Genomic DNA, 19055 nt, shown 5'->3' with positions numbered 1-19055 from the left:
TGATGCTATCTATCCCACTTTTTTCTAGCTTACCAAGAAGTAGGTTGTGGTTTACTTTGTCGAATGCCTTGCTGAAATCTAAACATATTATGTCCACAGTATTTTGCTGGTCTACTAGTTTAGTCACTGTGTTGAAGAATGAAATGAGATTGGTTTGGCATGATCTGTTTTTAACAAACCCATGCTGACTCTACTTATTGCTTTACTTGTTTCTAGATGTTGGCAGATCTGTTTTTTAATTATCTTTTTCAGTATCTTCCCGGGTATTGATGTTAGGCTGATTGGTCTATAGTTTCCAGGGCCTCCCCCCACTTTTTTTTTTGAAGACGGGAACCGCATTGGCTCTTTTCCAGTCCTCTAGTAGTTCCCTGGTGCTCCAGTATTTTTGAAAGATGTGGTATAGTGGTTCTGAGATGACCTTTGCCAGCTCCTTCAAAACTCTGGGATGTAATCTGTCAGGTCCCAGTGATTTGTGTTCATCAATATCAGACAGGTGTTCTCTTACTATTTTTTTTTTTGCTTATTTTAATTTTTATTTCTAGTCTGTCGATTAGAGTTATGTTTTTGGTAGGTTGGGCTATAGTTTCTTTTTGCGTGAAGACCAATGCAAAGAATGAGTTAAACAGCTCTGTTTTCTCTCTGTTATCTGTTACTTCCTTGCCGTCTTTTCTCTTTCGTGGATCGACTGTTTCCTTGATTTCTTTCTTGTAATTTATATGTTGGAAGAAACTTTTTTTTATTATCTTTGACTTTTGTCACAAGCCTTTGTTCATTCTGAGCCTTTGCTTTCCTGACTTCTTCTTTGCAGATTCTGGCTATTTGCTGATATTCTGCTGTAATTGTATGTTCCTCTTTCCATTTTTTCTACTTGTCCTTTTTGTCTTTCAATTTGTCAGAGAGATCTTTGTGCATCCATGCTGGTTTCTTCTTGGATTTCTTGTTTTTCTTTCTCAATAGTATTGTGCTGGTCTGGGCTTTTATGATTGTACTTTTCAGAGTTTCCCAAGATTCTTGAGTTGTTTTCCCCTTTAGGATTTTCATCCAAGGAATCTTTCCCAAGTTCTCTCTGAGTTTATTAAAATCAGCTCTTTTAAAATTTAAGAGTCTGGTGTCATTATGTTCTATTGCTTGTGTTTGTGTTATATTGAATTCTAGTATGACATGGTCACTCTCACCCAAGGTTCCTGCAGTTTCAACTCCCTCTATCACTTCTTCCCTGTTTGTAAGAATTAAGTCCAGTATGGCTGTCCCCCTAGTTCCATCCTCTACCTTTTGGACAACAAAGTTGTCAGCTAGGTTGGTTAGGAACCTATTTAATTTCTCACTTGGTGCAGAATTAGTTTTCCAATTAATATCAGGGTAATTGAAGTTCCCCATTACTATTGTACTGTGTTTCCTACATATGTTTGCTAGTTGGTTGGCAAAAAGTTCAGTTATGTTTTCTACTTGGTTGGGTGGCCTATAATATACACCAATGGCCATGTCATTTTTTTTCTTTTATATTGACCCATATGCATTCTAGGAGGTTTTCAACTTTGGTTTCATGCATGTCTGTAGCAATATAGTGGTCCTTTACATAGAGTGCAACTCTACCTCCTCTTTTATGGGGTCTGTGGTTTTTTTGAACAGTTTGTATCCTTCTATGAGTATGTTCCAGTCATAGGTTGCATCCCATCAGGTTTCTATTATTCCAAATATAACAACTATCTTAATGTATTAATAGTTCGAGTTCATCCTGTTTGTTCCCCAGACTTTGTGCATTTGTGTATAGGCACTTGAGATCTTTATGTCTGACTCAGGGTATGCTTCCTATGTCTCCTATTTGATGTTTAAGTTTGTCTTCCTTCCTATCCCTCCTTACTTCATTATTTGACTTGCTTTCTAGGGTTTTTTGCTTGGAATTAGGTCCTGGAGATTCTTGCCAGAAGCCCATCATGGAGATAGTACAGACCATGGTTCAGGAATCCAAAGTTTTTTTGGGGACACCAACCCTTTAGCTAGTGGTTCACTTCTAGAATTCTCTGTTCTCTTACTGAATGTTCTTTCATTAGCAGTATAGATGAAAAAACTACTTGTGCATGTAAGTCCTTGACTTTCTTGCCTTGTTAGTCATAATCACTCGATATTGTTTTCAAGTCCTTTTTTGTGTCATTCATCCCTACATGTAGTAGTAGGAAAGGGTAGTAGTCTGTGGGCTTAAGTATTTTGGTTAAGTTCTCAGCCACATCCTTGATTTTTGCTTCAGGGAGACAACATACCTCCCTAGATTGCATGCCTGGTCTGCAGATGGCTGGTTCTGTTCCTTTGAGAATAGAATCTCCTATCACCAACACTCGCCTTCCTTTTTTAGGGGGTGCAGTCTGGGGTGCTTTTCCATTCATCCCAGGCGAGTTTGATGTGATTTTTTAAAAGAGATGTTGGATGATGCATCTTTTCTAAGTGTTTGCATGTTTTCCTTGATGGGGAGGTTGTGGGTCTGAATATTTTCAACTGGGGGAGAAATCTGTTGCTCAGTTTTAATGGGGCTGCTTCTGATTGGGTTAGATTGGGCAGCAGGAGTTTGTTGAATGTGTGCTGCTTCTTTCTTTGATTATTGTGTTTCCTTCTATGTGTGCCATACCTCCATTTGTCTTCCTCCAAGGGTTTATCATCAGGGTCAAATCCTCTGGGAGTTATTTGTTCATTATTTGGTTCAGTTTGGGCATAGCTTTCTTGTGTAGGTTGGAGTTTAGCTAGAGCTGCCTCTAGAACCCTTACTTTTTTCTCTAGTAGTTCACATAGCTTACATTTAATACATGTGTAATTTGGGTGTTCTTTGGGCATAAGCACATACATGGAACATATATTGCATACCACAATAGTATCAGTCATCTGTTCCATGAGTTTATTTCTTTTTGCTGGTTCTTTTAAGGGTATAGAATTTTGTATCTTTTTTTTTTCTATCTTTTTTTCTGCGTTTTTGTGCTTGTTTTTATACCTTATTTATTTTACTTACTTACTATTATGTTAGCTTTTTTAATCCCTTTCTTCCGTATATTTTTTAAAAAGCTTTTTGAGCTCCAGTTCCTCCTTATCTTATTATTTAAGATTTGCCTTATTTATTTGATTGATCTTTATTAATCCTATTCTTCCTTGATTTCTAATTTTTCACTCTTGTCCTTATTATTTGCCTACTTATTTGTCTTTTATTTTCTGTCCTGTGTTTATTTTATTCTCTACTGGGGTCTTCCCTCCCTGCCTATTGGAACCTCAGGCTTCACTTCCCTCGTTTGCCACTTGCCTTCACTTCCCTCGTTTGCTGCTCCCATCGCTTGTTGTTTTCTCTGCCAGCTCCATTCTGTCCTTTGGTGCTCCGGCCTTTTCAGCTTTGTCCTTGCTCTGGTCAGCTCTCTTGTGCAGCTTTCTGGTCAGCTCAGCTCTGCTGTCCGGTGTGTTCCACTCAGCTCCACTGTCTCTTTCCCGGTTGCTCTCTGCAGTGCTCTTAGGTTCTAGCTCACGTGCTGCCCCATGCTGCTGCTGCTGGCTCTCTCTCTCCTCCCTGCTTTTTGCTCTGGAGCCACGTGACTCCCATTTGCTGTCCGTTGCACTGGGGACACCACTTCCACCAGCAAACAGCATTGCCTGGATGGTCCCCAGCAAGCTCATCTCTCTTCTATTCCATTCCTCCCTGCTGCATTCTCTCACCGGCTCCATGATCCACAACAAGTTCGCCTCTTCTCTTTTCTCCTCTTCCCTGTTTTGCTCTCACTAGCTCACCTCTTTGTTCTCTGCTGGTCGTTGCGCTGCCCTTGGTTGGCTGGCCTCTCTGCCTCATGGCTGTTTTTCCTCCCTGCTTCACAGCTGGCCCCACTCACCCACTGGCTCGCCTCATTATTCTCCACCGGTTGGCTTTGCTGCCTGCAGTTGCTTTGACTCTCTGCTTGCCTCACTTCAATGGGCCTCTGGTCTTTTTAGGTGCAGCTGGGCTTCTCTCAGGCCTCTTGGGTGCAGCTGAGCTTCTCTCTCTTTTAATTTCTCCAATCTTCCTCTCCTTTTCCTTTCTCCAGTCTTTCTTCTTTTTCTGTGACTTATCTTTCCCTCTGTACCTCTCCTCCTCCCATTTTATTTTATTTTAGTAGTCACTTATCTGCCTGTGATGTGACTATGCTTCCTCTGTTGGTGCCATCTTGAAAACAACATATATATATATATATATATATATATATATATATATATATATATATATATATATATATATATATATATATATATATATATATATATAAAATAAATAAATAAATATATAAATATATAAATATATAAATATATAAATATATAAATATATAAATTGAGAGCCTTCATTGATGATTTAGTTATATTTTTAAAAGATCCAAACAATAATATAGAACACCTAATGAGGAAACTGAATGAGTTTGGGGCTTTGGCAGTTTTCAAAATAAGCAAACAAAAACCAATAATGTTGACTAAGAATATGTCTTCTATAGTGATATACTGAACAAAAAGTCGGGTTTAGGGTAATACTTTGGGGTTGACAAATACAAACATAAAACTATTTGAAAATAACTATGTTCCTCTTTAGAGGGATATTAAACAAGATTTAGAAGGAAGGCATAAATTGCATTTATCATTACTGGGAAGAATCTCTGTAATTAAGATGAATATATTACCAAAGATGCTTTTTTAATTTCAGACATTACTAATACTTACAACTGATAACCCATTTAAACAATGGCAGAAGGATATTTCTAAGTTTATATGGCAAGGAAAAAAACTCCAATATAAGTTATTGCAATATAAGCTATTGCAAGATGCCAAGGAAAGAGGAAGGTTGGGCTTACCAGGTATGAAATTGTATTTTGATGCATGCTGCTTGACCTGAGCAAAAGAATGGGTGAATTTACAAAACAAGAGGTTACTCGAATTAGAGGCACATGAATTACGATTTGGATGGCATGGCTATTTATGGTATGACAAAAATCAAAATGTTGACTTTAATAACCATTTTGTTAGACATGCCATACTAAGAGTTTGGAATAAATTTAAAACAAGCCTCTCTATGTAGTTGCCTCTCTGGGTGTCACCGCAGGAAACTTTTTTTAGAAAAGAAATGAAAAAAAATCTGGCAAAGCCAGATAGATTGACGTATGGTAAAACTTTATCTTTAAATTCTGGTGACCCCATACTAAAGCAAGGAAAGAATGTGAATCAGAAGGTTATGCTTGCCATTGGTTTACTTATCAGCAATTGAAAGAAAGGTTTAAATTGGATAAAAAAAAATACTATGGATTTGATTTTGTTAAAAATGAATTGGAACTTTTATTATGTGGCAACGATGAATGCATAAAGGTTTATAAAATGTTATTGAAACTGAACTTAGAAAACGAACATGTAAAAACATTGTATGATTCAGTGGGCAAGGAATTTTGGATATAATGTGATGCTTGAACAATGGAAAAATACGTGGACGAAGGGTTTAAAATTTATATTAAATTATAATTTAAAAGATAATTTTTATAAGATGATGTATTGCTGGTATTTAACACCACATGTTAGTTATCTAATATTTATAAAGGCATGTCAAATGAATATTGGAAGTGTAAGTATAAAGAAGGGACTTTTTATCATCTATGGTAGACATGTGATAAAGCAACAAAATTTTGGACTATGATTCACTTGAATACAGAAAACCCTTAAAATAGAGATAGAAATGAAACCAGAATTTTTCCTTTTGGGACTAATGCAGGGGTAGGATTCTACCGGTTTGGACCGATTCAGATGAACTGGATGTTAAATTTGCATCTAGTTCAACGAACCAGTATTTGAACCGACTGGCTGACCCTGCCTACCCCTCCCCTCCTCCCCAGAGTTTTCAGGCAGCCCATTTTCGATGCAGGTAAGTGCAGGTCCACATGGAGGCTCTGGGAAGGGGGGAAAATGAGCCTTCCGGAAGTCCAGAAACAGGCCTGTTTCTGGCTTCCGAAGGGCCTCCAGAGCCCGGGGAAGGCCATTTTCACCCTCCCAGATGCCCGAGGGAAGCCTCTGGACCCTTGGGAAGGCAAAAAACAGCCCTCCCATAAGTTCTGGTAGGCCACGCCCACCACGGCCACTCCCACCCAGCAACTGGGCAACTGAACCGGTTGCTGGGATTTTTGAATCCCACCCCTAGACTAATGGAAAAATAACTGGAGAAAAATATTGGAACTTTGTGATTATACATGTAGACAGAAGTCAGACTATTGTATGAGCAAAAATGGAAAGATGATTCGATACCTACCATGGAAGAATGGATGCAGAATTTGATGGAGTTGTCTTAAATGGCAAAACTGACTACTCTGATTAAAGGAAAAACGTAAGTGCTTTTGTTTCCACATGGAAACCACTTCAGAATTTTGTGCTTGATGCGAAAAAGAGTATAATTTTGACTTTGGGTTTTACAGATTAGATTGATAGATCTTTATAGAAATGACTTGTTCTTATTATTATGGAAAAATAAAAGGCTGTGATTTGATGTTCCACTATTCTACTTCAACAGAGAGAGTCGAAAGTCCATGCTTTTTCTTTTCTTTTCCCTATCTTTCCTCACTTCTCTCTTCCTCTCCCCCTCCCCCTTTACTGCTCTTTTATTTACTTTTGCATTTTGCTTTTTATAATACTTTATAACCTAATAAAAATGTTTGAGAAATATTTATATTGCTATTTAAATATGCAGTTCCCAAAACACTTTTTAAAAAATATTCACATTTCCTACCCTCTAAAACAAAATTATTCTGTATACAAAGAGAAAAGAATGGAATATCAACTGTTATGTGTATAAATTAAAACTACTAATTAAAAGCAGAACTAACTCTTCATGGCTGTTTAAAACTAAAGCCCACTTACTTTCAGGACAAAGATGTGTAGAATTCAATATAATGCACAAAATATTCTATTGTTCCATGAAATGTTTGTTTTTGGGCCGGGTGCATCAACCAACGGTTCTAGAATTTAAATGTTTTAGAATAAGAAATTGTGAAATTCCAGATATGATCTACCTTGAGGCAGAAAGGCCAAATCAGCCATTTGGAGAAAGCAAAAAAATTATTTTGGAAAACAGTGAAATATCCATGCCTGTAATGCTAAGTTCTGTACTAAGTAGAGAAGATGACCGTTTTTTAAATAAATAAATAAAAGTGGATTCAGTAGTTTTTCTGTTGGAAGTGGATTCTGAAGATAACTATCCATTGAGAAGCCCTTGCTCTTCTATGTCCTATTTAACAAAATTTGAGGGTGAACCTGAGAGCAGGATCTTGTAGCTGACCTTCCTGGCTAACAAATGGTTTGCTCCAACATTCAGTAAACCTGAATGTGTGCAAGTATGACACTGAATGTACCTCCAATTTTATTTCAAAAAGCAATGTATTAAGTGAAATTTTAGAGATATCAATCTAATGCTCTAGTTCAGGGCTGTCAAACTCACAGCCCATGCCCTGGATGTGTCACACGCTGGTTTAGCGAAGAGGGAAAGTTGAAATACGTCATATGATGATGATGTGACAACATGAGTTTGACACCCCTGCTGTAGTTCAACACAGATGTGGTACTCAGCAGGTTCTGACTAGTTCTGGAGAACCAGTAGCGGAAATTTTGAGTAGTTCAGAGAATTGGCAAATACCACCTCTGGAGATTTTATAGTATCCTTCCCCTGCCATGCCCACCAAGCCACGCCCATAGAACCAGTAGTAAAAAAAATTGAATCCCACCACTGGTTCAACATATCATTGAACAATAACAAAGGTAATGCCACTTCTAAGATTTTCCCCTACAACAAAGGTACATTTTCTGGGACAACAGATTATGGCTTTGATGGCCTCCAAAAGTTTTAGAAAGCAATTTGGGATGAATACTTACATGCATGGCTAAAATACTGCGAGGGACAAGTTCTCTGTATTGTCTTATGGTAAAGTGCCAAGTTTTTATTCTCATAAGGTCATCAAAGGTAAATTCCAAGATCAGACGTCCTTCTGTGCACACCTAATGAGCATAAAATAAAAGGCAACAAGAAATGTAAATAGATTTACTAGAAAATTTTTGAAAACTTTTTCAAATGTCAATAGATTTTGCCATTTGACTTCATTAGGGCAATTGTATCCTTTCCTGAGCAAAGAAGAATTAAGAGAAAGCAATTGATGGCAGTTGATCAAGCTGTAGATTTTATAGCAGAGTACTAAAACCTTGTTTATCTCTTCTTTCTCTTTGAAATTGCTGTTGCTAGTAAACAATACTAAGCCAGTTAGTCTGAGTATAATCAGCAGTAGTGCATTCAGGATAACTGATTATTGGAGTAGATGATGTATTTGCATCTATATAGGCAAATGATATTAATAGGTGAAATACAAGTAATGATTCAACAGATGTCAGTACAGACATCTCACAGGTCTTAATGTTTATCCCATTTCATTTACTGTAGTTTTCTTCTCTTTGCTTTTAAACCTTTTCTTTAGTTGTTTTTTCTGGGTTCCTCTAGTCAGCATACCAGCCATAGTTAAAAACATGTAAGTCATCCATTAATAACATTATTTAAATAAGGATGAACTTCCTCTGCCTCTACTGGGATGAGATACCTTATTCCTGTTGAATTTATTTAGTGAGCCACAAACAGAGTTTAAAAACTGGGTGAGGCATCATGAGAAAGGGGGGTGGAAATCCTCAACTTATTTAAAATTGCCACTTTTCAGTGCTCCAAACTGCTACATCAATTTAAAAAGAGAGCGATGTTGTCTTCAACCAATGCTTTAGAGCAGGGGTCCCCAACCGCCGGTCCGCGGACCGGTACCGGCCGCGGAACAAGCCTTACCGGGCCGCTGGTTGCTGGGCGCCGCCATCTTTTTGGTAAAAAGCGCTTCTGGTGAGCTTTTCCGGGTAGAAAGCTCACCGGAAGCGCTGTTTCGTCATAAAAGATGGGGCGCCAGCGCTTCGTGAGCTTTTCCGGGTAGAAAGCCATTTCTACCCGAAAAAGCTCACCAGAAGCGCTAGCGCCGCCATCTTTTTATGAGCTAACAGCGCTCGGTGACGTCACCGGAAGCGCCTTTTCGTCATAAAAGATGGCGGCGCCCAGTTGACGCCGTACCGGGCATGCGGCGCCCAGCTGATGTCGGAACCGGGCGCGGCGTCGAAAAGGTTGGGGATCCCTGCTTTAGAGGTTTAAGCAGGACAATGGTTTTTTTTTAAAAAAAATTAGCAAACAACTGGGCTGAGGGCCATGTTTGCTTGAAAGAAAAAGGCATAATGGCAAAAAAGCACTGGAGAGTCAAAAGTTGTAAACATACATTTTAATTATCTTTAGTCTTTGTTTAAACTGCCCTAAGTAAACACTGAAAGACAGTAGCCTTGTTAGGCTGGAATTCTGGGATTGCAAGAAAATTAAAACAAGCTATCATTGAATATGAATTGTGGATTTCAGGAACAGTACCGGTGCCTGTTAACCAGGATTCCATTGGGAAGATGTTAATAGGTAAGTGAGCTTGGCTAGGAAGTTTTGAGAAAGGAAAAGCTAAAGACTTCTCTGAAAACCATTCCAAAATTGGATTTTTAAGGAAATAAAGAAAGAAGACAGCAGTCCCTGTGTCTGCACAATAAGCTCAGAGAAAAATGTGAAAACAAAAGGGAAAATGAATAGAGAAAGAAGATAAGTCATCTAGAAGAAATACACATAGTTAGCCCAGCAATGTAACAAGGATGTCACAAATGTTAAAGCTCAGAAAGAACACAGTTTGGTGAATAGTGCTAAAAGCAGCATCCTTCATATCTATTGAAAATAAAAGGAAAAGAATCAGTATGCCAGCTGCTCCAGGAATGTCCTAAGAGTAAGAAAGAAAAGGCAGAGCTGCTCAAGTTATGTTCATTTGCTCTTCTGTAATAAAATGTATGCATTCCATCAAGGCAAATGTGGAGTAGGAAGAAGGTTTGATGTTTAAGAATGACTGAAACATGGTAATTTATTTTGCGTCAGTTTTAATCTCCAGGCCCTATAAATTGCATTCTAGGCCACTAAAAGAATTTATTGTTGGCCTGGCAGAATATCTAGGTCTTACCTCTCAGATACATTGAAGAATGAGGAAAAGAAAGATCAGGGAACTTCAATCAGTGATATTTACCATAACTCAATATGGACTTGTTAAGAACAAGTATTGTCAAATGAATCTTATCTCCAGGGGTGGGATTCCACCGGTATAATAACCGGTTCAGTGATTGCACATTCTACATTTGGGCAAGAAAAACCAAATGTATATAGTATAGGTGGTACCTGGCTCAATAGTACTAACTGTGAGAAGGATCTTGGAGTCTTAGTGAACAATCACATAAATATGAGCCAGCAGTATGCTTCAGTTGCCAAAAAAGCCAATGCAGTCCTAGGGACAGGAGTCCTGAATTCTCAACTTTTTTATTAGTGACATGGCATGGGTATGAATAGAAGGAATGGGCAAACAATTCTCTACAGAAAAGAAGGAAAATGAAGTTTCAAATACTTATCTGAAAAATAAAATCCTACCAAATGTTCAGCTGTAGATCTCTAAAACTTATGTTTAACATTTTCATGAAAGGAGGACAAGACTTGTCAGTAAAACCTGCCAGGATGCTACATTAAAAAAATAGGATTTAGAAATTGAAATATCCTAAATGCACACACCTTTTCCATATCAATCAATCAATCCCAGGACAAATGCAATTGAAATGGAGAGTCATAGAAAGTTTTCAAAAGTTGGCTTTTGAAAGAGGGGTTGTCCAGAGAATAATTCAGTAGATTTCCCACCTTCAAAATTGTAGGATTCTAAGAGGAATAAAGTATCAGAGATAGAAGATGGGACTAAGAACATCTCTTTTAAACAGCTAAAAGTTTAAACATACAGTAGTGACCCGAAGTTAGCAAATGCCCCTTTCAAAACTGCGGCTTGGGGAATAAAAGCTTCAAATTTTATTGGTGAACCTGCAATTTCAGATTAAACTGTTGGAAGTTAAAATCCACCCTTCTCCTAGAAAAATGAAATATTTTAGGATATATTAAAAAGGCAGAATATTTCCCCTAAAAAAGTAGAAACCCAGAGAAGCAGAAAGTCACCCCCCCACACACCTTTGTTAATGGGCCATTAAGGCCTGGGGCCGACTATTCTACATAACAAAGATCTACTTTCTTCAGGCAGAGCCATAATAGGAATTGCCAAAAGCCCTTTCATTACATCACCACCCAGCAAGAGTCAGCCAAGCCTGGGACTCAAAAGACAACCTATAAAGTTACCCCTGCATGGCCCCATGGGAGTCTGATAACCAATCAGAACACAAGCTCAAATTCAAAGCCCAACAGAAGGCATAACACCCAGGCACTCTAAGCATCTCTTCCTTTTTCTGCACAGGAACCCATTCTGTTCATCAATAAACCATCTTTCCTTTTGCTGATTGTTTATAGTATATTGCCTCAATTGTTTTGACAAATCTTTCCCCAAAACCCATCTCTTCCATTTGCGCCAACATAAATTGCCAATTTCAAATGCTTTCTGTGCATCTAAAAAAAACAATGTCATTTGCTTCTCTGGATGCACTTCATAGTATTCCAGTGTGTTCAATATTGTCCTCATATTATCTTTTATTTTTCTCTTAGGCAAAAAGCCATTTTGATCTGTATGTATAAAATGCTGAGTCTTCCTTTGGTATATGAGTAATATATGCCTCCATCCATGAATTAGGTACTTTTGCCTTTGTCAATACTTCATTCATTACCTCTAACATTATAATGCCAAGAGATTCCTGTAATGTTTTGTATAGTTCTGCTGGTAGCCCATCCGGGCCTAGGGCTTTTCCAGTGTTTTGTCTGTTTATCACCTATGTCAATTCCATCATTGTTATTTTCCCTTCTAACATTAACTTAATTTCATCTGGTATTTTAGGTAGTTCTGCTTCTTACAAGTATTGTTTAACTTTTTCTCCTTCATTTATCTCTTGACCATATAGTTTCTCATAATACTTTTGTACTATTTCTTTCTTTTCTTCATTCCCATAACAAACAATTCCATTCTCATCTATTAATTGCATTATCCTTTTCTGATCCCTCTCCATTTTCAGTTTATATGCTAGCCATCTTCCTGGTTTATTTGCATTTTCAAAAATAGTTTTGTTTAGGTCTCCTAATTTTTGTGCCAGCTCTTCTTTTTCCATTAATCTCAACTTGTGCTTAATTATGTCCTTTTGGCTTTTAAGATTCTTTTGTTGTGGATATCTTTGTAATTCTTTCTCTAGTTTCATGTAGTCCTCTTCTAATATCTGTTGTGCTTATCTCTTTTTTAATATTCCTTCTTCTTGTATAAGTTATTGTTAGTCCTTTAAGGTAAGCCTTCATAGTATCCCATACATTTTGTAGTGAGATTTCCTCTTTTTTATTTTCTTTAAAGAAGAAGACCATTTCTTTTTCCATATTTTTTGAGAATTATTTTTCCTTCAAAATTGAATTATTCAAAGTCCATCTTATCCTTTTCTTTTGCCCTTTCCACTTGACCCATATTGGATTATGGTCTGCCCAAGTACATGATTTGATGTTTATTTCTTGTACATTTGAGATTAATTCTGTTGGCATCCAAATCAGATCTATTCTTGACTTTGATAAATGTCTATTTGAGTAAAATGTATATTGTCTATTCTTGATATTCATTTCTCTCCAAATGCCTCGAATACCTAGTTCCTCTGCCATCTTAAAAAAAGATTTCAGCAGTGTCTTCCTGTTTTTCTTATTTATTTTCTGTGTTTTGTAGTCCAACTCTATATCCGCTATAGCATTGAAATATCCTAGAATACATAAATTATCATATTCCAATTCTACTATTTTCTTGTGTATTTTTTTTTATAAAACTCCTTTTGTTTATCGTTCAGTGCATATATTGCTATTAAGAGTATCTTTTGATTGTTGTCTATTATCTCCATCATCGATATCCTCCCCTCTTCATCTCTAAAAATTAGTTTAGCTTTTATTTTGTTGCGCCAATGAAGTATATAAATTACCAATTCTAGAATAGTCCAATACTTGGACATGCTGCTTTTTAATATATACTTCTTGTAAGCAAATTATGTCTAATTTTAATTTTTCTAACTTATGAAAAGTCTTTGTCCTTTTGATGGCCGAATTCAGTCCATTTATGTTTATTGACATGAATTTCTTCTCTTCTTCCCTTGTTTACACTTTATATGTAGAGTTTATTGCTCTCATCATTCTTTGCTGTCTTGCTTCCTTTGGTTCCACCTTTCCACCTGATGGTCCTTCTTCTCATATTCTTTCTTCTCTTTTTTCTTTATCCCTTTCTTCAGCCATGTCCTCTCAATATTTAATTATTCCCCCATCTCTTGTTCTCTCTTCTTCTTTTCCTCTAAAATATTCATCATAGAATTGCTCTGCTTTCTCTGTTGAATCCAATCTGTGCCATTGTTCTTGCCAGTAGACCATCAAGCCTTCTGGAATCAGCCATCAAGCCTTCTGGAATCAGTTTACTCCTTTCTTGATTAAAATCTTTGTCAAGAAATGGTACTCTTTTCTCAAATCTCTCACTCTTCTTGATATTTGCTTTAAGGCTGTAATCACCTTCCCTTTGTATTTCAATGGGTCATCTCTTGCTCTCTGTAGTATTTCTGCTTTAATTGCCTTCTTAGTAAATCTCACATGTACTTCTCTAGGTAGTTTATTTCTCATTGCATATCTAGTATACACTCAAAATATTTCATCAATTCCATCCATCATTCTTTCTTTGGTGTCTCCATAGCATCTGCTAACATTTCTGTCATTATCTCTGCCAAATTTTCTCCTTTTTCTTCCTCCACATTTTGGATACCATACATATAAATACCCGTGAAAACTTAAGAAAATCCACTGGCAATAATCCAATAATAGCAAAAAGGCCAAATAATAGATATATAGATATATATACAAAATAAGAAGAAGAAAAAGAAAGCTAAGATGTTCCAAAGAAGAGACTGGACCAAAAAAAAAATAGGAATAAAAAAGTAAAAAGACCCAAAAGGAGTGTCAGCAGCAAGAAATAAAACAAAATAAAATAGCCAGCAATAATTTTATCCAAGTATTAGGTAGAAGTAACAAAGCAAGTCCAAGCCACCTTATAGTATCCAAAAAGCCAAATCAAAACATAAGCAAAGTCTATAAAGTTTATAAGCAAAGACTATAGTCCAAGGTCAAAGTAGTCTTTTCTCTTCTTCAATCCCTAGTTGTTTAGATTGTTTTACAAGAGCAGTACGTGTTTAAATAATAGTTCAGCACTCAGTGGCACTGTTGCTTTACTTTCACTTTTTTGTCATATTGTTTCTAAAAAGTTTCTTTAAGAGGTTTCACTTTTAATTTATAAGTTAGTAGATTAAAAAAAACAAAAAGGAAGAAATAATCCAATATTTAAAATTTAAAAAAAAAATTATCTAATTCTTGCCAGAGTCCAGTCCAGTTAAAAGTTAATCTCTTGTTAGAATCATGGTAAATTAGTCCTAATTCAGTTTGACAGTTAAAAACATGCTCTCCTCGCTGTTAATCTCTCTCTTCTTTCTTCTTATCTTCATAAAATTCTTTTTCCCCTTAGGGTACTCTTTTATTTTTAGCGAGAAAAAAGAAAAGAAAAAGTCCTCAACAGATCTGACACACATTCCTTCCAGTCTTCTTTCGTTCCAGAGCTGTCCCAGCCTTTCAGCGGCTTTAATGGCTGCTTTCCTCTGCATCTGGTTTAGGGAGCTTTTTCTGGATCAACCAGGGGCTTTGCGGTGTCTCTGGGATCTACAGAATGTGCTCCCCTCATTCACCATCTCTTTGGGAAGGATTAGGTACAAATTGGACCGTCTAGCTGCGGGATTTTGACGGCTTTTTAGGAGCCCCCAAATCCCCCGTCATTGTTGGACGAAATATCCTTCTGGGTTCAGTTCCAAGTGGGGAAGAAAGAAACTGGAAACATGGTGACTGCTTGGAAAGATGGTTTAATGGTAGACAGGATCACATGCCTTGGGTGAAGAAAGAAGGGCCGAGATGCTGAGAGTCCCTTGGTTTTATATCCTCTGTTGCTATTTGAATTTGAGCTTGTATTCTGACTGGTTGAGGGACTCCCATGGGGCCATGCAGGAGGGCAACTCTGTAGGCTGTCCTGAGTCCCAGGCTTGGTTGAGCCTTGCTGGATGATGATGTAATGAAAGGGCTTTGGGCAATTCCTCTTATAGCTCTATCTGGAGTAGATCTTTGTTATGTAAAATAGACTGGCCTAGGTCAGAGTAATGGTCAATTAGCAAAGGTGGGGGGGGCTGAGTTTCTGCCTCCCTGAGTTTCTACTTTTCTTTTTAGGGGGAAATATTCTGCCCTTTTAGTATATCCTAAAATATTTCATTTTCCTAGGAGAGGGGTGGATTTTAACTTCCAACAGTATATAAATATTATTACAAGATATATGTACTCAGATGACACACTGTATAATTGAAAGATTGGAGGAGGGGGTTGTTATAAAAAATTAAAAAAAACTTTTTAAAAAATCTTTCCAAGCAGCTTCCATGTTTCCAGTGTCTTTTTCTCCACTTGGAACTGAACCCAGAAGGATATTTCTTCCAACAAAACTATGTACTAAATGTGATCAAAAGCCTATGCGTCTTACATGCAGCACGACTGTACATAAAAAGAAGGCAGGGTTTTGATTGCATGGTTATGGCCACCATTATTTTTTTTTGATCCCATACCCCATGATATGGGTAAATCCGAAAGGCCCAAATTAAAGGCTATGAAATTTGGTCTGCAAATATTAAAGGGACCGTTGGAGAACAACAAAGGGTCTTCTGCATGTTTCCACTGTTCTCTAGCAGCTGCTGGTGGTTTTGTAGCTCATATCTGTTTGTAGTAGTTCTAGTCCTAGTTCAAAACTGGCAGTTTGATATAAATATTCACCTTTTTCTTGTAAAACCAATGGTAGATACCTCCATTAACATCAGAACTTGCATGTGGCTTCTTGAACATCCTTCTTTATGAAAAGCTGAGCAATAGCCACCCTCAGATTATAGCACACTATATAAAGACATTTCCCTTTCCAGTTTATAGGGAAAAAATAATCCTAAACTTACTTTCTGATCAATTAAGGCAAAATCTTATTTGAAGCTCTCCTCCCTCCCAGCTGCCTTTCCCATAAAATCCGAAATGAAAAAGATATCCAATTAAGAAAACATTTTCAATTGTGCTGAATTCATGTTCCTGCACCATGAGCTCTGACATTCTGTTTCTCTGGCAACCAAAATCAGCTGATTAGTTGGCATAGTAACAGAAAAGGTATAATCCTGCCAGACTGTTTCTAATCAATGCCCCCAGTACAGAAGCTCTCTAGAGAATCAACAAGAAAGGGCCCACCAGCTTTCAGTGGATCAGTGGAGGTGGGAGGGAGTGGAGAAAGAACATTTCTACAACCAGTCCTTGGTTAACCCTTTCCTTTTCTTGGCTAATTGCAAGAATTTTACAACTTGCACTAGGCAGAAGGAAAACTCTTTATTTTAGTCCTTTTTTAAATGGGGTGTAATATGTATCTTACAAAGTTATGATTTTTTTAACCTTCACTTTTATTACAGAGACAAAAAACCTTTATCTGAGATATAGCTTGTATAAATGTGCAAAATAAAGTATTTGTGGGTTTTCCTTTTTCTTTTTAGTTCAGATAAAATTGGAAAACATAAATTGAATCTCAGTGTTGTGCCCAAGATTGAGGGAAATGCTTCTGATTGCATGAGAAGGAAATATATTTTAGCTGTATCTGGAGCATATTATTAACATGTTGATGTGCTGATATCTATAAAGAGATTTATATTAAGCTATAAGGATATACTGACAATCTATTTTTAACCAAATCCATTTCTCTCCATCTACTGGCACAAACCATAAAAGGTTATATTCCCATATGAAATAAAGTAAAAGAATAAGGCTCAATTTATCTATGACCTAATTAAGGAGGTCTAAAATGTTCATATAGTAACATTGGAGACAATGCTAACAACTGCAAAGAATCTAGTATAAAAGACATATACTGTAAATAGAGCATCCTTGTTCATTTCATTGAATAGCCTGCTATTGTTCAGCCTGCCATATCCTTTAACACCCCACTAACCTGCTTTCCAGCTCTGTTCTCCTGTGCAGGGCAACAAAAGAAGACCCAGCCAATCATCTGGGACTCTGGAGGCACAGAATAGATGGGGGCAGGGCCAGTCAGAGGTGGTATTTGCCAGTTCTCCAAACTACTCAAAATTTCTGCTACCTGTTCTCCAGAACTGGTCAGAACCTGCTGAATACCACCTCTGGATCAGATATGTTGAGCCTTTTTGGTGTGCACAGGAAAAAAATCGGAATCCACTCTAATGCAAGCTGAAACAACTGTTGAACTTCCTTTCCTAAATGTTATATAATCTTACATTACTGTAGGTTTTTTCCCAGGCAGGATTTTTGAAATCAACCAATTTTCTAAACACTTTGGATTTTTTAAAACAGCAACAGATACAGATAATGAGACAAAATATACTGAGGCAGCATTGTAAGAGATTGTGTTTAAATAACCCTGTTTAGTAAACTAAGAAGATATCAATGAAGATACTCGTTTAGTTATACAAAACTTGCCCAATTTATGAAACCACAAAAAAGTACATAGCTGTCATAAGTAGCTGAGAATGTATCACCTGTATATAGCTTTAATAAATAATTGGAAGGAGCATTACCAGTGTATGGGATAGGGGAGGCACATAATATTATGTACATAATTATGTCACTGTGCAAACTACACAATTTACATCATTTGTGTATGAAGCCATGTTGTGCCTGGCATCATTGTGGCTTCTACTGGATATTGTTATTATTGATAGTGGCAATCACTTTCTCAAAAAAATAAAACTTCTTGGGAAAATAAAACTTGTTGCATGAGAGATCTCCCAAAACTGAAATAATGACAAGCTATTTATCTTTAAAGGCAAAAATATAGAGAAAGGATGGTAACCAGAGATCACAACTTACTGGATCACAACTTTTATCAGCAGGCTTCTGAGTGGAATTCTAGTGGTAGCTTTAACTTTTTTATCCAGAAGGCTTGACACCAAGATATTTGTAGTATCTACAAGTCTCATTTTTATAAGGTGGGAGAATTGTGACAATAAAGCATTGCTTAGCAACTATTTTTTTTAACAATCTACCTCTAGAACCTACCTCTAGACTAAGTACCTTGGTAATGGATTTCCAGAAGGTATTAAATGTAGTTGGGAAGTGATCCTTCACTAGTCATTTTAATAATTTTTTAAAATTTTTATTATTAATGCTACCTTTGATTTGATTTTAAAGTTACTTTGAGCTCTAGTGTTATGAGGGCTGTAGAGTAAAATTTTAATTATTATTACCTTTCCTTTGTTTACCATGGGTTATTATTATTGAAGTTATAGTTGGGTTTTTAATACTTTATGTCATTTTGTTCAGTTTTTAAGGAACTATAATGACTGATGGCACTCAAATACAGTGATGATGATGATGATGTCTGATCATTGTCATGGCATCTGGGATTGTTGGAATCTGTCCAGCTCCCTCAATACCTAGGCACACAGAGTTTCCACATTCCATTCAAGTGCATGTTCAAACATTCAGCGTGAATTCTTCCCTAGCTTTACTTTCTCCAAATTAAGTAGCTCTTCTGATGCTGTCAGACTCATTATATTTTTGGCTATCATAGTCTAACATAGTTCTCTTCCAGAATGTCTTCTGGAAGATTATATAGATAGGTAGCCTGTCCCTATATAGGCTGAAACTCTCATTTGCTGATAGAGGATAGGGACAGATCACCTCCAATTTAATATAATATATGATGTATGCATATGTTTGTGTTTGAATAGTGTGAACTTATACAAATGAGTCTTTGCATGATATGCAAAGCTCATGTTTAATGGAACAGTTGTATGACTGTCCCTTTGCTAAACAAATGGAAGTATCCATCTGGGCTTGAGTCCAGATCTGACAGCTTCTTTGTCATACTCTTAAACAAAAAATATTAAAATTA

General features: G+C 36.9%; 1 protein-coding gene across 2 annotated transcripts in view; it reads right to left on the bottom strand.

Annotated features, from left to right (window-relative positions):
* Nucleotides 1-19055, bottom strand: part of LDB2 (LIM domain binding 2) — a 121383-nt gene that overhangs the window by 35122 nt on the left and 67206 nt on the right. For both annotated transcript variants that reach the window (XM_026678831.2, XM_026678832.2), the window contains exon 4: nucleotides 7888-8010. In XM_026678831.2, coding sequence (XP_026534616.1) covers nucleotides 7888-8010 — 123 coding nt within the window. The remainder of the gene's footprint in view (nucleotides 1-7887; nucleotides 8011-19055) is intronic.

Source organism: Notechis scutatus, chromosome 4 (genome assembly GCF_049901735.1).
Source record: "Notechis scutatus isolate UNSWTSFEM ecotype Mainland chromosome 4, rNotScu1.2, whole genome shotgun sequence".
In the NCBI taxonomy this organism is placed as follows: Eukaryota; Metazoa; Chordata; class Lepidosauria; order Squamata; family Elapidae; genus Notechis; species Notechis scutatus.
The sequence above is the reverse complement of the archived record's forward strand: the minus strand, read 5'-3'. Positions and strand labels throughout refer to the sequence as shown.